Source organism: Convolutriloba macropyga, chromosome 5, assembly GCF_964194025.1.
Source record: "Convolutriloba macropyga chromosome 5, txConMacr16.3, whole genome shotgun sequence".
NCBI classification, from domain to species: Eukaryota; Metazoa; Xenacoelomorpha; order Acoela; family Convolutidae; genus Convolutriloba; species Convolutriloba macropyga.
In genome coordinates, this window is record NC_134472.1 from 11,978,291 (window position 1) to 12,000,354 (window position 22,064).

General features: G+C 34.2%; 1 protein-coding gene across 3 annotated transcripts in view; it reads left to right on the top strand.

Moving 5' to 3' along the window:
- Positions 1 to 22,064, top strand: part of LOC142339141 (uncharacterized) — a 171,986-nt gene that overhangs the window by 131,981 nt on the left and 17,941 nt on the right. For all 3 annotated transcript variants that reach the window (XM_075388898.1, XM_075388896.1, XM_075388897.1), the window contains 8 exons: positions 1,076 to 1,158; positions 2,538 to 2,676; positions 5,006 to 5,091; positions 8,952 to 9,153; positions 9,665 to 9,795; positions 10,050 to 10,188; positions 13,341 to 13,409; positions 20,495 to 20,579. In XM_075388898.1, the coding sequence (XP_075245013.1) occupies positions 1,076 to 1,158; positions 2,538 to 2,676; positions 5,006 to 5,091; positions 8,952 to 9,153; positions 9,665 to 9,795; positions 10,050 to 10,188; positions 13,341 to 13,409; positions 20,495 to 20,579 (934 nt within the window). The remainder of the gene's footprint in view (positions 1 to 1,075; positions 1,159 to 2,537; positions 2,677 to 5,005; positions 5,092 to 8,951; positions 9,154 to 9,664; positions 9,796 to 10,049; positions 10,189 to 13,340; positions 13,410 to 20,494; positions 20,580 to 22,064) is intronic.

The following is a 22,064-nucleotide window of genomic DNA, read 5'->3' on the forward strand; positions in this document are numbered from 1 at the left end:
GTAAATTACAAATCCTTTTACGGCAATTCTATGGCCATAAGTCCCACCTAAAACATAATTATACCCTAGTTGTGGTTTTCATCTAAGGTTTATGTGGTATCCTGCGAGAATCTTAGAAATATATCTATGTGTTGGATACCTCGGTACTGCAAAGCGTAACTTATAGGTCTAAAGACATTGGTTAATTCTAGGCACTTAAATTCCTGTGAAATGGCTAAAAAAAGTTTTCAACAAATCTGCTGTAAGATCTTACGAGCCAACACAGAGCTTAAAAGATCTTAAGAGAGATGAATATATTGTAACCACGAATCTTATACAATCTGATAAGATTGATATTGGTGTTTGTTGTTTGGGAGCAATTAAATCTTTGATTTTTGTTAAGAAAATATATCTACAATTTTTTTAAAGAAATTTATTTGGCGAGCTATAATCGCCAATCTGGCTAAAAAGAATTAAATATTGTAAATGAAGCTATTAGATATAAACCTAAACAACCCTAGTCAAATTGGGACGGTTATCTGCTAAGATCTTGCAAGACTCTTGTATGATTATGCATCATCTTGTAAGGACTCTTACAATACTCTTACCATATAACCGTTAATCTTGCAAGATTCTTGGCAGATAACCGTCGTTCTAGTAAAATTGTCTCTTAAGTTTCAATCAAACTGTTTCAATTTCTGACCCAATGTTTTGAGACGTTTATCTGCCAAGATTCGTGTAAGAATCTTAGCAGATAACTGTTGCAATCTTGTCTCGTAGCAGATAACCGTTATTTGCACGACGCTTACAAGATCTTAGCAGACAACCGTTGTTCGCAGGAATATAGCAAGACCTTAGCAGATAACCGTCCAGTTCGTCTAGGGAAGTGTTATTTTCAGACGGGACGTAAAAACAAAGCACTAGATTAATGAAGAATTTTGGCATCTTAAAGAAACCAAAAGTTCCATATAGTTGTACCAAAAACAAATTTCAATCGCTAAAAAATTAGCGGAAGAAACGCCACATTGACCAAAGAACCATTAAATAAGGTCTATATTTTGCTACGATATAAAAATAAACGTAAGTAAATTTTCAGACAGGAAAGAATTTCTGCGACGGATTGAAGAAACTTGTGGAAGAAGCAGTGGGAACAAGTTGCACATATGACGCTATTGTCAGGTTAGTTTTGTTCACGTATTGTTCACTTAATACATGTGATATCTTGCATCGATTTTCAACCAATTATAGCAATAGTTTCAATTTTCATTGATGCTAAAATTTTCATCTTTGCTCAAATTTGGCAGCAAAAATGAGAAAAATTGGTTTTGAATCGCTCCTCAAATTAGATAAAAAGAACGCGAAAAAAAACAAAAAATCGTCGAAAATAGGTCAGGAAAACGCGAAAAACAGCCAATAAATCGTCCGAAAAGGGAACGGAATGCGCAAAAAACAGCAGTCACATTGTCCAAAGGAGATTTAGAAAATGCGAAAAATAGACACGAAACAGTACCAATTAGGTCCAAAAAAGGCAAAAAATCCCAAAAAAATTGTCCTGAATAGGTCTGGAGAACGCCGAAAAAATGTCCAAAATAAGTCTGAAAAAAGCGAAGAAAAATCGAAAAGTTGTTCCAAAAAACAAATAAAATAACCGACAAATTGTCCGAAGTAGGTCCGGAACACTAAAAAAGTAGCCGGAGAGTTGTTCAAATTAAGTCCGGAAAACGCAAAAAAGCTGACAATTCAATCAAATAGTTCCGGAGAACGCAAAAATGGCCGACAAATCGTCCAAAATAAGTCTGAAAAAAGCGAAGAATACCCGCGGGTATTTTTCGCTTTTTTTGATTTTTACTTTGAAACTTGCACTTGTTATCCAAGTCTTGGCCAAGACTTGACAGACAAAACGAAATAAGAGGAAATTAGGCTTGCCTAGTACCACCATAGACTGGGAGTTCGGTTCATGAGAACAAACAACTATCCTTTTCATTGTCAATTGATATATATACTTAGTCCTCTTGAATGAACGACAAAGCAACAAAAAGTCCATTCACTGGTCCATTCCCTAGTCCACTTGGGATGTTGATCTTGCAAAATCTTGATAAAATCTTGCAAGATTATACAATTAATTAAAATGCATGCAAGATTAATCAAGGTGTTTCAAGAGACGTGTTAATTGTTATTTAAAAATCCGCATCCAAACCCACTTTAAAATATCCAAATGTATGTCAAACTTCTAGCAATGAGAATTTTCAAACATCTTCAGTTTGTGTCAGCAATTATAAGGAGCATTTTTGTGAAAATTTTCACACTGAACATAAATATGCACTTTTAAAAAACATAGCTGTCACTCGACGTATTTTGTAAATAACCGAAGATACCAAGCTTGTTATAGAACCAAACAGGACATATACATAATTTCTTACGTTAAAATCCGACCCTGCCAAAACATTCTTAAGAGTTTCTTCTGTCGTTTTTGTTTCGTCTTGGCTACCAGAGCAGAAACGTTGATACGAAAACAAATATGATCACAGGGAAAAGAAAGAGTTGCGATTTTTGTTCAGGAGCTACGCGACGAGTGGCCCGGCTGCATTCTGCTTCATAAACAAGAACTCCATGGAGGAAGTCAACAAGGTCGTTGACTGTGAGACATTCTTGGAACAGAGTGGAGTGTGTGAACTGGCTGAAACGTGTCCCAAAATTGTAAGTGGTCTGAAAAAAAAACAAAGAAATATCAATGAAACTTTATTAACTCTCAAATATTTGAAATGATTCTTGTGAAGAAAACGCCAAGAATTTTACAAACTTGCTTGATTGTTGCTCGTATTTGAAGAAATTATCCTAATTTCTTGAACCATGTTTTGATGTTTATTCTTTCCAAGAATAGTATCAATTATTTGATGTTTTCTCAGCCAAATATTTTCCCGGGACTACTCATAGCAACTTCTGTCAGGCTCAAATTGCATTTCAACTCGTACATTGGGGGGTTTCTGATTGGTTACATGACTCTATAGAATTAATTCACTTCTCAATTGTAGTTGACATCAAGTCTAGGAAGAAAACTCAGGGAAAAAAACTCGGAAGAAATTAACAAACGTTGTCTTTTGTATCTGTGCGGATTTTGCCTATATGAAAAAATTTTTTTGGTGTTTTTTTTCCGAAACCAGCATGAGATCTCCAACAGCTACGCTGGTCTCTTTTAATAGCCACCCTCATCTTCTCAGCTGGCTATTACAGCTGCCCTCCTTTTTATGACCCGAAGAGGAGTTTTGGCGAAGCGCCTCTTTTATCGATGTTCGTTAAGAGGTTTATTTATTTAAAACACGATGGAAAAGTCGATGCCGCGCGTGAAACATAAGTTTTTAGATCAAATAAAAAGCAGAAAAAAGAGAGTAATTTTCTGACCCTACCAAACCCTTGAGGGACAACACAAAAAGCAGGTGTGCAAATATATTCGCTAAGTGGATTCGAAGCCAATTCGAAGTCGATTGGCCGATTCTAAGTGGATTCGAAGTCGATTTTTTTTTCTACTGAGCATTTTTGCGTAATGTGGTTTTTCTAAACCCTTTCAACAAATTCTTGTACGTTTGGGGGGCATTTAACGTCCTCAACCTTATATATAATTTTGCAATCTTTTTGCTATTTAACCTACTTCGCAGTTTTGATTTTTTTTAAAAAATTGTATTTTTTCAATATTTGTACTTTTCCTGGTAATTTTTTGATTGAATCTTAGTTCTGGGAATTTTTGTTTTTCTTTATCAAATTGAGTTTGCATCAGTCGACGAAAAGTGGGCAAATATAGAGAACTTGATTGCTTATCTTTCTACTTCTGCTGTTTTTTCCTGCCTTTTAATCTTCTGTTTCCTGCCTTCCGGAATGGTTTTAACAATTAAAGTCTGTATTTTTAATTTTCTGATTAGTATTGTTACTATCTAAAAACTAAAGGACTGATAGGCCAGCCAGATTGTTTCAAAATAATGGAATAAATTCTGCAGGTTTATAAATTTTTAATTTGTTGCCCGTGTCTAAAGTTTTTTTAAGTACGTATTGGTGTCGTGTGGTTACTCAATGTTTAACTTAATTTTTTTTATAATGTGCATGTAGAACAGTTTTTGAGATTTTTGCAACTGATAAGGAATGTTAAGAAAGGATAACAGATTTATATATTTTGTTCTTTAATACTTTTATTTTTGTTACGTCTTTTTTCTTTCTTTTGTACTGTTTTTTGTTTTTTTTTCTGTCAAATGGTGCTAATTTGGCAAAAAAATTTAAACTATATTGCTGAATTTTTTTATAAACAATTGACTTGGAGTCACGACTTGCGAGAAATAAATTTCCATGAATCTCTCCTAATTTGTGTACTTCATTTGCTGTTTCAAATTTAACGGCATAATTATATAATTGGACAATTATTTAATTAATTTTGGGCTACAGTTTAGGTTGAGTTTTATTTCGATTCCAATTCGAAGTCACCTGGCTGTTTCTTAATCTTCGCCAAACAATACTTCGTTTCACTTTACTTTAAATGCTGCTCGTTCACCCTTTTGCCTGAAGTCTTTTTGATCCGTTTAGGCTATTGTCAATTGTCTCTCAATCGGCTGAATGTGCTTTTCAACAGCAGTTATTCGGCAAAACAATTTAAATCAGATCAGCAAAGTTGACATCGAAAAACGAACTCAAAAATAGTAACGGGATGAACCCATAAAGAGCTATTTTAGTTGACCTCTACTTGAATTTTGTTCCTTGAGGTCTTGGTTGCCTTTTTAATCCTTGTTGGTATTGAAACTTGCCCCTGCATCCTCTCATTGAGAAACAGGAATAAGCCTAAATACGAAACTAAAATATTTTGCACTTTGAAATATTTCGTAAAGAAATCAATTTTTCAATTTTTTTTCGTTCTTTCAATCACAATCGGCCCTATGGTCATCAATGGCGTTTATTTTTCGGCAATCTGCCGGCCGTGTATGTTTTGCAAAAGAAAATGCAATTACATAAAATGACACAAAAACTGACTATGTTTTTTTTGTTTCAGGCGCGAGCAATGAGTGTAATGAGTGACTGTGCTCCAAACAATGAAGCACTCATTCAGAGTTGCAGTGCAATTCTCACCTCAAAAAGGTAACCGACATCGTTTTTATGCATTACTGCAAAAATACCAAAGAGAATGTTTCCATACAGCTCTTTTGTGAATAAAGACTATTGGAGGTCATCATAACGATTAATGATAAAGTAGCTATTCTAGCAAGTTCCACCTTTTACATTAGGCTGTAGCAATTAGGCAAGCTGAATGCTCAAAATTGTGGAAATGAGTTAAGTTTATCCGGGAATACGGACGAAAAATGCTTCATTGAATGAGTGTTTTTTCGTCACTTAATTCCACGATTACCCAACTATTTTTCATCTCGATTTAGCCATTCGAATTTTTGTTGTATCATAATGAAATTCACAGAGCAATAATACAATGGCTAATGGCTAAGAAAAATGGTTAATAAACACGAAAAACCAAATCGTATTGGGTCAATTTTACATACCTTTTTCATCTTCAACTCCAAGTAACCTGACAGACAAAATCTTTCTGAAAAAAAAACAGAAAATTGAGTCAGTGAAAAGCAGGAGAGAAACTTATAGGAAGCATTCGAAAAAAATTAAAATTTCAAAGACGGCACAAATTTCGGTTTTACAATAATACGGTTTAATGAGTTATCAATCACACCATTAATACATTTGGAAACAAATACGCCACCTATAAATTTCTTTGGATAAAAATTAAGCCAAATTGATTGGAGCAGGTTCACTAAAAAAAAGCTGGCGATGCTTATCAATTGCAGGTTGTAGGCAGTGAATCTTCGAGTAAAGTGCACGAAATTTTTTAATCTGTTTCTTTTACACATTGAACCAAAACAAAAGTAATGAAAGAGCAATAGAATATGGAAAAGTAATCCACTTGATACATAGAGTTGTTTAGACATGCACCTACAGAAATATAGAAATCAACCTCAATGAGAACATTACTAATCAGTAATATATTGCTGTTGCTCTCCTATAAATTTTCGAGTTTTTTTAATTGTGTAGGATTTAACAAGGATTTAACGAACTTATTTTATAAATCAACTGCCATCAGTTGGATACCAATTGCATCTGATCATCCAGTCTGATAAGACAATTCCCAGGTCACATCCAATAAAATTAAAATTATCGTTTCATAAAACTGTAAGCTCTATCAAATTATATAAATATGTATGTATCACGTCTGTTAAGGAAAACAGCTCTTAACTGGTCAAAAAAACTTTGAATTTGACCATTTAGCTTCACTATATGACAAGATGAGCTCCAATTTTTGTAAAAATTCACTATCAATAACAACAAAGGATATAAATAAGTAGCAAAAAGTACCCTTTCTCTACCTAATTCACTTTAATCTATCAGTTTTTTTACACAATTCCTCTTCAGAACGTTTCAATAGATATATAGAACAAAAAAACCTTGTTTTTAAATAATTGCATAAGAAATTGTAGCATAACTATTTGCTGACTAAGAAGACAAATTGCGATGGCCAGGTTTTGTCGATAAGATCGTTCTTGAGTAAACTTGGTTTCTGTGTAATTGCTCAGGTATTTAATTTAAAAATTCACTATAGATGAACCGTGGTTTATGTCGGCAAATGAGCTAAGAGAAAATAATGCAAATCTAATTGAACTAATTGGGTTGCTTTCAAATTACTATAAAAAAAAGGAATCATTTATCGCAAAGAGTTATGTTAGCAAGGAGCCCAAAGATTTGAAGGCAGTTTAACCAAATACATAATCTTACGAAATATAAATAGTTTGCGATGCATAAAGCTTTGAAATGTATTTTTTTTAAACATGAAATAAGTTAAACCCGTTTTTATTATCAACTCAGCTCAGTAAAAAAACAGATTCATGAAAGAAAAAGTGTATCTTGTAAAATTCTTGTAAGAAAACAGTTTATCTTCTAAGATTCTTGTGAGAAAAAAGTTTATCTTGTAAGATCTTGCAAGATTTTGGAAGAAATTCTTGCAAGACGATGCATCGTCTTGCAAGATTCTGCCGGAATCTTGCAAGATCTTGCAAGATAAACGTTTTTTCCTACTAGGGTAACTCCAAGTAATCTGACAGACAAAATCTTTCTGCAGAGAAAAAAACAGAAAATTTAGTCAGTGAAAAGCAGGAGAGAAACTTCTAGGAAGCTTTCAAAAAAAATTGAAATTTCACAGACGCACAAATTTCGGTTTTACAATATATCATCACGTTTAATGATTTATCAATCACACCATTAAAACATTTGGAAACAAATACGCCACCTATAAATTTCTCTGGATAAAAATTAAGCCAAATTGATTGGAGCAGGTTCACTAAAAAAAAGCTGGCGATGCTTATCAATTGCAGTTTGTAGGCAGTGAATCTTCGTGTAAAGTGCACGAAATTTTTTAATCTGTTTCTTTTACGCAGTGAACCAAAACAAAAGTAATGAAACAGCAGTAGAATGTGGAAAAGTATTTCACTTGATACATAGAGTTGTTTAGACATGCACCTATAGAGAGCAACCTCAATGAGAACATTAATAATTAGTAAAATATTGCTGTGGCTCTCCTATAAATTTTCGAGTTTTTTTTAATTGTGTACGATTTAACAAGGATTTAACAAACTTATTTTATAAATCAACTGCCATCAGTTGGATACCAATTGCATCTGATCATCCAGTCTGATAAGACAATTCCCAGGTCACATCCAATGAAATTACAATTATCGTTTCATGAAACTGTAAACTCTATCAAATTATATAAAAATGTTTGCATCACGTATGTTAAAGAAAACAGCTCTTAACTGGTCAAAAAAAACTTTGAATTTGATCATTTAGTTTCACTATATGACAAGATGAGCTCCAATTTTTTTGTAAAAATTCACTTTCAATAACAACAAAAGATTTAAATAAGTAGCAAAAAGTACCCTTTCTCTAGGGGTACCCTAAGATCGCTCTTGCGTAAATTTGGTTTCTGTGTAATTTCTCAGGTATTTAAATTAAAAATTCACTATAGATGAACCGCGGTTTATGTCGGCAAATGAGCTAAGAGAAAATAATGCAAATCTAATTGAACTAATTGGGTTGCTTTCAAATTACTATAAAAAAAGGAATCATTTATCGCAAAGAGTTATGTTAGCAAGGAGCCCAAAGATTTGAAGGCAGTTTAACCAAATATATAATCTTACGAAATATAAATAGTTTGCGATGCATAAAGCTATGAAATGCATTTTTTTATATAAAAATGAAAAAAGTTAAACCCGTTTTTATTATCAACTCAGCTCAGTAAAAAAAAACAGGCTCAGTTTTTTTGAATTTTATAATTCACAATTGTTTTAATGGACGCCTCACTGAATAGATTACTGTCTGCTGATCAATACGCTGCAAAACACACTTCTTTGCAGTAACTGAACGTGTTTTATTCCACCCCCTGTAATTTCACCCTAAGTTTAATCGCCATAAATTGGACACATCGGAATTGATTAGGACCTAAATATCCTCAATAATAGGAATATGAAAATCGAGGTGAAACAATGTAGGGTTTAAATTATGGCGGTGTTAAATAATATAAGCGTTAAAAAATCGGGGTTAAACTATAGAAGGTTAAAAAGCTAGGAGAGAAAAAAGCACGACATCGTCGATTAGACATAAAAGAATATGCAAGCATGACTTGTAAATAATTTAAAAAAAGCCCTCGTTTTACTTATTTCGGATTTTAAAAAATTAAAAAGGACTAATCGCAAATTAGCACTTATCCCTCAGATGAGTATTGAGAAAATTTTAACTTGAGTAATTATTATGGAAATTTGAGAAATCAATTGAGCTATTATAACTGTCACTTTTTCACGAATATCCTCAAAAAGACCAAAATGTTTTGCGGCGTTATCCACCCATTTTTTACAAAAAAGTTAACCTCGTTCTTTTTTTATTGGTTACAGAGTGAGCGACGATACTTTGGATCAATTGACATGCGAGACGTTAAAGGGCATTGCCAAGTTGCTCTACGAATCGAGAAGAGAGAGTTGTATCTTTGATGACGTGTTTTACGAGGTCCTGTTTGCAGTTGTAGAGGTCATTTATCACAACTGCACCGTCACCATTTCTGACGTCACAAGATTCCCCGACGAAATGTTCAAGGAGGTCTGCTTCTGGCAACCACACCTTTCCGTTTTTTGGTTTACGAAATTGAGTTAAATTTATATGAATTATAATGACAGGTCCGCCTGTTTTTTCTTTGAGGTGTGCTAATGTGTTTGTGCGCTCATGCTATTGAAATCCGATCAAAATCTCATCAAAGTCCGTTACAAAGATCCGATTTAAAAATAGGTCCCTATTCAATTATTATTTCTCATTCTCGATCTATATTTACAATTGACGCTGGTGACATTACCTGTGAGGGGTAATTTATGTACTAAGTACAATGTTGTCTAATGAGAATCAAATGCAAAAAAAACTCTAGGATCTACTCTGCCCCCTCATCCCCCCCTGAGGTAAGTAAATGGGCATTTACCTTTTTCGCTTCCAGGCGAACGTGCTGTTTTTTACATAGTAACTGGCTACACGAAATTTGTATTAAAAGGGTTGCATACAAATTCTGGGGAGGGTAACCGTGAACTCCTATACGTGTGATAACTTATAATGGTACGCTTAGGTTTGCTGTGTGATGCCAAAAGAGCTCTTCGAATCAGTCGGAAACGACACCAATCTGCTGGTATCCCTGGCTCCTATGTGTAGCCAGTGCAAATTCACCAAACTTCAGAAAGAAGCCATCAAAGCCACTCTGTAAGAAACAAAAAATGTTCCCTTCTCATCTAGAATCACGATCAATAGAACCCGATACCCTAACATTTCTATCTACACAGTTTTATCAAATTGGAATTAATAGTCCTATCTCTCAATATAAATAATCATAAGCGCAAAATCCTGCATCAGTTTGTCCACACTGGTTTCCGATAGCGAATATTTCACCACGGGTTGCGACAGAAATAGGCCAGATATATTCTATTATAATTTTAAAAGATTTTTGCCTATTTTAGTTTGGAGAATTTCGCAGACCAAGTCAGTCTGGAGCTGTGTGCGGGTGGAGTTCTTACTCTACATACTGGAAACGAGATCACTCAAGAAGATGTAGAACTCTGGGGACCCCTGCTGGCTTCCTTGTTTGAGGACACATTGGTAAATTGATACCAGATTACCCTATGAAAGAAAATGTTTTGCAAGTTGCTAAATCGGCAACTCTTAGTTTTAAAAAAAGTTCTTGAATAGATCCCATTAATTGCTCTCGAACCAAGTTTGAAGGAATTATTGTCAACGTGTTCGTCTTCTTAAGCAAATTTTTTGCATTACTGTTTTGACTTTTGGAGTTACTTGTACGCCCCTGACTTTTTCGTTTTGGGTGACCTAAATTTGAATCGCATTCAAATGTCTCAGTAGCTGAAGTCAAGTGGCGGCAGTTCACTACTAAAAGTCAAATGAAATGGGCGCCAAAATTGGTGTCATTTTTTCAATTTAAATCAAAGTGGTCATATACGGTATAAAATAACCTCTAATGACGTCACTTGAAGCCCCTTAGTGAATTTAGTCCTCCCTCAACCCCCCCCCCCCCCCCACTTGAGCCGACTGTAAAATATTTCAGCTCGCACTTGTCGTTCAAGAGCATTTCTTCCGACGTTTGCCAGTTATGTCTGTTCTATCAATGTGTAATGGTCAAAGTTGCAATGGTATCTTCGTGCAGATGATTTGTAATGATACCTTCATACAAATTTTTCTACCACTTTCAAACAATGAAGTGACATTTTTTATTAGTCAGAGTGCTGTTCCAAAATGAATGAAGTTCATAACTAAGATCATAAAAAACTGTAAGATTAATTCTAAACAGACATGCAATTAAACCATTCTCTCGGTTAATCCGAGCAAGGCGGTATTAAAAATAAAAAAATGGTGCTTTCAATTGAGTGGTATATCTTGAAGTATTTTCTAGCCAGTTTCCAGGTGGAGAACTTCGCACCCAGAGCTGACCTGCTCTTAAAAATTTCATCTTAAAATGTTGAAAATCAGTAAATTTTGCATTAGAATAAACGTGACAATTTTGTTTATTTTTAACTTCAGTGGCTTTTTTATATTTGTTACTTTGAAGTTGTGTTTAAACGGTTTCAGATGGGAAACTTTGACAAGTTATATCAGTAAGATAACAGCAAGTTTTTTGCTCCATTACTTTGTTATGGAAATTTTCTTAAAACAAATATAAATCAAAAAGTTGAGGAAAAATTGTTCGGCGTGCCTTCTGATTTATTCAATTTGATATTTTTTTTTTGATGAACCCCATAGTAAATTGCCGCTGCTTTTTTGTTTTTCTTTGTGCTTTATGAAAAAAAATCCAGGTTTTAATTCCAATGAATGATTGGCCTTCGATTCCTTTATGTTAGGTTTGAATTGTTTCGAGAATGAATTAGGTCAAACTTTTTTTCTGTGAATATTTTTTTCTGGCAACAAAAAGAGTAAAAATTTGAATTTTATGCAATTAAACGTTCCTTTGATATCAAACTATTTTTAATAGGGAATGAGACCTGTTTGCGTTAACATGGCTTTAATAGCTGCTGTCATCTAACTCTATTGGTTTGTGATTAAAAGGTTAGTGGTTTTCAATATTCAAAAAATTTTTTATTGAGGTGCTGTCTTTTTGAGGTGCGAAGATATGTTCGCTTATCGATTAAAAGGTTAGTGGTTTTCAATATTCAAAAATTTTTTATTGAGGTGCTGTCTTTTTGAGGTGCGAAGATATGTTCGCTCAAACTGATTAACATGAAAACTAATTTGATGGTGCTGATTTTGATGAAGACAAAACATGGTAAAAAATCAAAAAACTACAAATTATGCAGCGTTGTTTTTATTTTCTTGGACCGAGAAAACGCAGCTGAAATGGTTTGAAATGTAGTTTGCGACAAACTTCATTTGACTTAATATATTTTGACAACTATTTCCCTGTTGCTTCACCTTTCGTTCACAATTTTTGTTTCAGTCAATTGATTATTACAATTCAAAGAATTTGAAATGTTTTGGGGCGCAGTCTTTTTTTAAAAATTTGTTCACACATTTTCATGATTTTTGAAGTCAACTTGGATTAGTGATTTCGGTCACGCCGAAACAGAAAGTGAAGCGAAAAAGCGAGCGCGAACGGTTTTGTGGCGTGAAATTTTTGAAAGTGAGAAAACGGTATTTGAACCAAAATTCGCTTTCTCGCTAGTGGTTTTTTGTTCACATCCGGCAATTTCGCTTTGATTTAATGTTTTTTCAAGTTTTTGGATTGGATTTCGTCTAAATGGTTTTCCTAATCTATTTATCGTTCATTCTAGACCTAGTTTTTTGTTTGAACCAAATTTCTATTTATCGCTATAGGTTTTTGGTTCACATGCGGCATTTTTACATTAATTTTCGGATTTTTTTTTGTTTTTTTTCCATCTGATTTTTATTAGATTTTTTAGTGTTTTCTCAATTCACTATTAGTCTGTTCTAGGTCCAATTTTTTGTGTAGTCAATGAAAATTCTTTGAATTGTACGTCGGGACTTGTCCTGCTATGTTTTTTTTATTTACGGCAATCAAGTGACAAGGGCAAAATAACTTACGTACTACAAAGAGCGAAATAAAAGCGAACGTGATAAACCGATTAAGCCCCGGCATTAAGTTGTAGTGCATTAAAATACCATTAAATGATATGGTAACTGTTTTAGTATTTCCCAGTTTAGAAGCTGATTTCTGTAGAAATGTGTAATCTGACTGAAACTGCACTCCAAAATCCAACAAATTTGACGATTTGGAAAAAAAATATTGGATCAATCTGTTTCGCCCCCCCCCCCCCCCCTCCCAGCTTACTGGGAGTATATCTTTTACGCCCCACATGCGGAAGTGCTATTTTCTTACATAGTAACGTGCTACATACATGACAACAAAATTTGTACTTGGGGCATTGAAAACACTGGGGGGGGGGGGGGGGGGCTAAATACAATAGAACCAAAATATTGTCAATTTGTATAAGTTTTTGTCTTTCAATTTCACTGCCTGGTCGCCAGAAGTAAACAAACTGCGGCAATTTTTCGGAAATTTAGCGGTTCTGCTTTGTTGACGGAGGCAGTAAATGCATGGCTTTTAATGTTCCACTAGTCTGTGGATTCCGAGAGTGTCCAAAAAATCAACTCTGACAAAAATCAGATCCTAAATTTGTTTACAAATCGGAAAAACCCAGAGTCTAGGTTCCAATACAGGTGCCTAAAATCTCATTGTCTTGCCAAATAGAAACCTTCAAGTTATCGTTTGTTTTGTCTGTTTATAGTTGGCCGAATGTCCCGATGAGGTATCTTCCTGGATGCTGACAGTGGCCGCCGATGCAGATTTCTCTGAGGTAAATATATTTGATATCTAAAGCGAAACTGTTCTTCGCCTATGGCTTCTGTATGGACGAACTGTCCAGCCGTGATGTTTTCCGGTACCAGGCAGAAATGATCGTTTTTGTGTTGACAGGAAACTAAAGATCTTTGTTGTCGTTTTTTGGCGGTCTTTTATTTTATTCTGTAGAACAAAAAATAAAGTTCACGAGTGAAGAAATGTGCAATAACTTGTTTATGAACAAATTCAGTAGCAAGAAAGAAAAATGAGAGAAGGATTGTTTTGTTCATTTAGTTTACTGTGAAAATTCGCGAAAATTGATAAAGTGATAACAATAATAATAATAAATTGTTTAATAACCGCCTCAGCTTCTCTGCCGGCTATTTTAGCGCTCGTATTTTGAACAATTCAAAGAATTTGAATTGTATTTGGGGGCTGTCTTTTTTTAAGATATGTGCACACATTTTCATGATTTTTGAAGTCAAATTGGAGTAGTTATTTTGGTCATGCCGAAACAGGAAATGGAGCGAAAAAGGGAGTGGCTTTTTCTCGTTCTACTTTCGAGTGGTTTTTGCGGCGTCAAATTTGTTCACTCTAATTTTAAAGTAGAATGAGAATACGGTGTTTGAAAAAAAATTCGCGTTCTCGCTAGTGGTTTTTTGTTCACATGCGGCATTTTAAATTTGGTTTTTAGTTTTTATTGTCAATTTTTTGGAACGGATTTTTTTGGAAATGGTTTTCCCAATCCATTCTAGGCCCTTTTTTGTAAGAATCAATTTTACATTTCTCGCTAGCGGCATTTTGACATTGATTTTCAGATTTTTTTGATATTTTATACCTAATTTTTTTAGAAATGATTTTTCCAATGCACTCATAGTCCGTTCTAGGCGTAGCTTTTTGTTAAGGCAATGAATTGTACGTCAGGAATTGTCCTGCTATGTTTTTCATTTGTCGAATAAAAATTTTTTGCTTTACCTTAGTTCACAGCTTGTTCAACATTTGCGGGAAATATTTTTGACTTTTCTAGGCTAGTTTCACTCTATTCTCATTATGCTAAAATTGGTTTTAGATAGCAGTTGCCCAGCAAAGCATTTCAAAGTGAACGAAAATAGTACTAAAACCAAATCAGAAATAGAAACGGTATAAACCCAAAAAGCCCAGTTTTAGATGCCCGTTACTCAAACTTTTTTTAATTTTAATACCAATCGTGGTTATGGAAATCAACGGTGGCTATTTTTTGGCAATCTGCCGGGTATGTTTATGGTTGGTACAGAAGCAAAGATTTTTCATACCAAATAAGAAATAGTAAGCTTTCTACGCAAATAAAAAACACGAATTAGAACCGCACTAACCAAAAGCACACTATGACGTCTGATTGATCTGCTTTCAAGTGCTTCTAGCGGAGAAGACGATAATTATGTTGTGACTTAAAAAGATGCAAAAAAATTGATGAATAAAAAAAGATGAATAAAAAGAAAAAACCTAAACAATTTTTTGGAAAAATCTTGATAAAAATCTTTCTCACTTATTGATCATTTACCAAAATGTAGTTGTCTGAAACATTAGGCGCCATTTTACTTGTCTCGTGCTCATTGATACTTCCTACTCACAAAATTTTGATGTTTAAAGTTACCTTTAAACGTTTTTTATTGTATTATGCTAACATTTTTTTTAATCGATCGATTGCTGGTTGAAACTTATTTAGATAACTTCTTTGCCATTGAAGCATATTAGACGTTATTCCTCTTTTACATTCTGTACACAAACAAGTGTTTCAAAAAAAACATGCATGTAGTTCCTTATCAGTGTAAAGCTTATGTTCCTATCTTAATTTCTTCATGGAAGATAAATTTAAGTAAGCGTTTTGTTAGTTTTTCAATTTTTATTAATATTTCATTTTTTATAAGTTGCCCAAAAAATGGAACTCTATATGGTATACTGGGATTAAAAAACTTTTCAAACTTTGAATTAACTGGCCGGATGTTAGTTATTTTTAGACTTTAAAATTGCCACAGAATTTGGCGAGTCGTTTTTCAATAGGAGATACATACTGTTGAAACTTATTTGTCAATAACCACACCTAATTCCTTGAAACCTTTTACAGATTCAACCGTTTGACTTTAAATAGTGATTTCTGTCTCTATTACGCCTACCAATAAAAAGCATGTTTTTTTTGTTTTCTTTGCGTTCAGAAAAAGTATTCTCTTTTATTCAATTAACCGTCTGTTCTAGTGCTAACTTGATATTTTTGAACAAATTATAGTTCTACTTCCCATCGCATAAGTTGTGTCATTAGCATCTTGAAACCGGTTCGTGTCGTTACGTTTTGATTTGATGTCGGTAGCCTAAATAAGATATAGAATTGGTCCAAGAATAGAACCTTGAGACACACCAGATTCTACAACTTGAAACGATGAGATTCAGACCGGATTCCAATTTTTTCTTCGGATTTTGAGACACAAATTAATTTAGCTTGTAGGATTTCTTGCGAAAACCAGAACGATAACAATTTTTCAACTATAATTTATGATTGACATTGTGAAATGCTTTCTTTAAGTCGATACTGTGCAACAATACATATTAGTTCTGCTTTCCAAACCTAACTAAGTAGCAATGGAATTAACCGTGCTCCAAACCGAATTGGCTTTTGCTCGTTTTTATAAATGCGTTGAAGGAACTGCATTGTTTTGTCATCTGATCGTTCAATCATTTTTCGAACTAGTTGATATTTAGCCCCTTGTTTCATTATTTAACCACATTTTCCTCTTGGTGCTCTTCATTTTTCCAGAAAATAAGTTGAAAACATCAGTTGAAATTTATCAGCAGATTTTTATGCGAGCTAGAGAGCTGTTTGTCAATTACTAAGTTTTCAGTAAAAACTTCCTTCAATTTTCGTCCAAAAGCCTTTGCATCTTGGGCAAACTTTTTCTCTAATAATTTAATTCTAAGCTTAATTGGTTTCTGTAAAAGTTTTTTCAATGGTTGCACTTACAGCAAGTTGATACCTTACAAAAGACTAATTTGTTGATGTTTCAATGGGGCAATTGGAGGAAAAGACGTTTATGCGTATTTTTTTGGAAGCTGTTTCTCTATCGCGGGCGTATGGAGGAAAGCATATTCAAGATATCAATAATATGTATTGTTATTGTGCCTCAAAACCAAGAACCTGTCATTTTATTGTAGCTGGTTTCTTTTCAACGTGAAATTAAAAATTTTTTTCAAGCAAATGCCTCACGAAAACTATAAATAAAGCAACAAAAGGAGTTAGGTGAGTCAAACGGAAAAGTTAAAATCATAAATTGTTAACTTCAAGAGAACTGTATAATAATTTAGATGGTTCGATTGTTGACGCTGTTAGCTTTTGGCATCTCTCGGTCACTTGCCTAAAAAAATTTTCGAATGGTTGTTTTTGCTCAACAAGATTCATTTTGTCAAGACCATTAATTTGGTTTAATTTGACAAATTTTATTTTCTCCAGGTTCTTTTTGATCGCCTTAATGGGAACAATGCGATAGTGGGTGGACGCGAAAGACTTTTGATCATTTGCTTGTTGTTCAATCTGTGCTCCGCACTCAGACAGTGGTTTGCTGATGTAAAATTGTAGCCGTTTATCTTAGTTTTTTACATTTCGCAGTTCGATTTTGTCCATATCACTATCCTATCAGTAACATAGAGAAATTTGTAAATAACGTTGTGCAACGGGATCTGCTGGTTGTATACGGCAGGCCTTCCTATCAAAATATGAAAGTTCGGCAGGCCAAATTGTTTTCCAGGAAAATTAGCTTCTGGTTGTTATGTCTTTCACTGACGTGGCGTCAAAGGGGGAGGGGTTTAATACAGTTAGCACACTGTTTTTTCTTGCATGGCGTTCTTCAGTTCTAAGACGATCAATGATATTAACTCATTTTTCTCTTAAAGCATCAATTTTTTGATTTTCCTCTAAAATTTTTTGTAGACTATGGTTTTTGCTTGAGAGAAGATTTAGCTTGTCTGTACAAGTCTACTCACAATAGTGAGCCCCCTCCCCACTGTTGCAGCTGGCTGCACCCATCCTCTCCGTCTTTGATAACAAATTGACGTGTCAATGCAAGAAAAAAACAAGTAAATTGTTAAATAAAATCAACAAAAAACTAAAAAAAAACAGTGCAGCTAAAAAAACTTGGACTGTTTATGCGGTTTTAGAAAAAAACAAAAACATCAATGTCAACTGACTGTGATTTTTGCGTCTTCCAAGATTTTAGCAATCACAATGATGTCATAATATCAAATCTATTAAATAAGTTTCTCATAACAATTAGGCTTAAAAAATATGTGCAATCAGAATTTTCTCTGATGTGCTGCTTTTTTGTCTTGAACGTTTTGCGCCAAATTTTTTTTCTTGTAACAATTTGTTTATAAAAAGTCACCTCTATTTTTGATTATTATAACATTCTGAAGCAATTGTTTGGATTTTAGAGGCAGTGTCAACCTGTCTGTTATGGTTTTTGCAATTACAAAATATAAATCAGAATTTTTTCGTCTTTCTTGAATATTTTTGGTAGATTTCAAGAAGATTTTATCAGTTGTTTGATCTTCTTTATGTTTTCGTGAGAGCTTGATGTGGTATGTTACCGTTTCCTTTGTTTTTTAGAAATTTCTTTTTAGAGCATTATCAGTCTCCGGCTTATTCTTATTCCTGCTTTAAACGTTTTTTGCTTTTTGTTCCACTAAATTTCTGTAACTGCACGGTAATTTTTATTCAAAATTGAGAAATTCATTTAAGGATTTATCGACTTTTCAAATTGACAGTTTTTTTCAAATATCATTTTGGCCTTTTTCTTTTTTATGTTGCAGCTTTTTGTTCTACTGTGGATAATTGTATGATCAGTTTTAAAGAATTTTTAAGTCATTAGTCAAATTCAAATTCAACTTTTCCTGCTAAATTTTATGTCGTTGTACTTTTTTGTGCTGACTGTGGGCTTTTGAGGCAGCATATTCGGGTAAAATTAGAGGTCATTTAGTCGCAACAGAGCAGTTCCTAATATGTTCTTTAGTATTTCAGTTAAGCGTGCACAATTTGTTGAGAGAACATAGATTCATAGTCAGAAGTTTTATTTTAGAAAATTTCTAGCTCCAAGTAGTGCGTTTTTGTTACATTGTCGGACAGATCATAGCAACACAACAATCGTTTCAATGCGATCAAAAATCTTGGAGCGCATTTTGAGTAGTTAACTTGCATTTTTACTCACGACTTCTGTAGCAGGTGTAAAATGATTTTGAAGATACAGTTCAGAGAAAGTTCAACAAATTACTTAACAGGTTTGTTTTAGTTCTTTGGCCATAGTATTAATTTGATTCCATGGTGAATTGAATGATTTAACAAGTTTTCTTTTTGTTTACATTTTATCTCATCAAACAATTTTGATAAAACATTTTGGTTTTCAACGCCGTAACATTACAAGTTGTTAAAATAGCCCTTTCCTTGGAATATGTTAAACCAAAGTGTGTTAAATTTTCCTTATCTTCTGTGTTGCTACCATTTATCATAAAAAAGGTTTTGTATTACTAACTTCAATGTCATTTTGTTTACTTTTCAAATTGTTTTTTTTTGTGTTTAATTTCATTCGATTGACAGGAAAAAAATTGCAATTAATTTTTTTCTGTTCTTATCTTAATTCTATCTACTTTAGTTGACTTTGTTTTACGTATTTCGCTATCTCCACGTTTTAATAACCGTGGTGTAAATATTAAAGTAAGAATAGCAGACTCTAAGGAAACGGAACAAAGATATAACTCAATGACTGTAGGACTTTGTCCAAAACTTGTAAATGTTTTTTTCGAATAAATTCCAAATTAATATTTGTATACAGCTCATTGTTCTCTTAATAAAAGGTTGAGTTCATCATTTTGATGTAATTTAATGATACTGGGGACAACCCAGGCCTAGATACGGACTTACAAGGCTCGACCAAAATTTTGTTATGGAAAGACCATACTTATCTCATTTCAGCTATGGGAAGACGTTAGCTGGACTTTATCTCGACTCACATTTTTCTCAAAAGATTTTAACCATACCCCAATTTTTCTCAAAAAACTTTAGCTCGACCAAAAAAATTTACAAAAGATTTTTGCTCAAACCAAAGTTGGGCTGGACTTAAGCTCAACCCAATGTTTCCAAGAGGTCCTGCTAAAGTCCTTTCATAACCAATTACGGTCGAGCAAGGTCTTTTTATGGGTTAACCATAAGTTTTTTCATAATCAGTTAAATTCGAGCAAAATTTTTTCATAAGTCCATTATTAGTCTTTTCATGAGGCTGCTTTTTTGCCTCTAAAGTATTACGTGCAACTCTTTCGTTCATGTTTGCTTTTAATTTAGTCAGGACGTATGCTACTTCATTTCTTACGATGTTTAAGAACAACAAATCCCTCAAATTCTAGCCTTGTTTTTGGAAAAGCTAGTTCATAATTTTGGAAGGGAACACAAACTTTTGTAATGGCTAATGGGAACAGGACAGTCACACCAAGGCTACCTGGTTTCATTCAACCAAGTTTTGTGGTAATATACTCCACCTGCCATAATGCTTTATCTTAAGAGTTGACAAAATTCTTAAGTCTGTTGGCAGTTTTCCAACTGTTTCTTAAGTTGGACTGCACTGGTGCAAAGCTGTTCAGTCTTGCTCCGGTGCTGCTTCTGTGTGAACAGAAGCAAAACAAAATAAAAATTCCTAAGTGGCAAAAAGCAGACTTCCGAAAAAACTAATGGTGGAACCATCAAAAAAACTTAACTCGACTTTGTTGGTTAGTTTGTCGACTCTAATTGATTATGAAAAGACTCTAACTGGACACAAGAAAAGACCTTATCGCTACTTTTTCTGGTTGCTGGACCGCGTAACTGTATTCAATACTGGCTCCCCTACTAGACTTTTAAGGTCTTTTCATTAGTGCCATCCAAGATGAGCTATATTAATGCTTTATCCGAGTTCTAGGCCTTGGAAAGCAAGAACAATAATTGACACTTAAAAACTTGGCTGTCAGTTTGTTTTTATTTTTTCTTTCCTTGTTTCAATCACAACGTTTACTTTTATATGACAATAAATGGCAGAATATCTTTGGTGTTTTTAGGAACAACAGCGCTGCAGAGACGATTTTGACACTGATAGTTGTGAAAACAGGAAGAAAGCCGCTCAAACTTACATTCAGCAGGAACGTTAGTCACTTGTACTTGTTCAGAAACGGAAATCAAAATGTTCTGATAAAATCATTGATAAAAATCTCAAGATATGCCCCAACATGCAGAAAGTTAAAGCTCATCTTGAAAACGGTTTTACACAAGTCTGCCCGCGTCGTCTTTATGCCGTTAAAGCGATTAATTTTTCTACGGCTTGCGTTTAATTTGCGGCCAATTGTGTAAAAACTCCGGTTTTAAAGTTGAAAATTTTTCTACGCTCTTTGTTGGTAGATGTGAAAAAACACTACCAAAAACGCTGCCAAAAATGTTGCCGCATTAAAAGCTCAGGCCCTTAACGGCGGGAAAAAATTTCGGGGATTACTACCTGAGGTTTTTGTGACAAAAAAAACTATCATGTAAAACGGCATTGAGGGGAACGGATATGTTACTATAATATGGTTGGACAAATTAATGGGGATGAAAAGACTTCGGGATGAAATCATAGCAATTACAAGAAAGGTGATGTAAGTTATGCAAATTTGATCTGCGTGCTTTCATTTTGGTGCAGATGTTTTGGTCAGTATTTTTGCCGTAAAACCATATGTGTGGACTTAATTATCTCTAAAAAAATAAGGAACGAAAACGGCAACGTTAAAAATCTCTTGAGATGCCATATTCCAGAATTCAAAATGATAAGTTCACTGTGAAAAGACCTGAGGCACAAATCCGGCCATTTATAAGATCTATAATCTTGCTTGAAAATCAGTGCCCGTGCTAAATGTTAAAATTAAAACAAGTTTGAGATGAGGCACAATCAGATCATTCACTTTTACAGTAATTTTCGCGAGGTAAGAACGGTTGACTATCTTGAAAGATTGTGGCAGATTCGTTCATAAAATGGTTTGTAGCAATTACATTAGTGCTGTATGTCTCTTTTATGCGGTTATTCGCTTGAACGATGTATCGTCTGACCCATTTGACTTTTTTTGTCCTCAAAATCGGGATAAATAGGTAGCGTTTGGAGGGAATTAAGTTCTTTTAGAGCTTTTCAGCTCACTAGTCTCTAAGTATGCGATTCACAGAAACTTTTTGAACACTTATACTTATGGTATGCAGGGCGGTTCTTAGAGGTTGACCCCCCCTACAACCCTCCACCCCCACATCAGCGCCCCTCTCACTTCACCCCCCCCCCCCCCCCCCCCCCCCCCAATTCCCACCCCTGCACATCGTTCAGGCCTTAAGGGCCCGTGCAGCCAAAAACCGCCCTCCCATCGTTGCCCGAAATGTTTTGACTATTAGGAATTGAAAAAAGACAATTATCAAAATAAAATTCATTGGCCGTATATGACTATTTTTACTCTGTGAAAAATGACTACCATGGACAATTAGCTAGAACAATTCTTAAATTATGTGATTCTGACAGGAAAACGGTTTTCTTGCAGGATTCTGACAGGAAAGTATATGTCGCAATTTTCTTGGTAAATCAATGGTTATCTTGCAAGATTATTCCAGAAGACTTGCAAG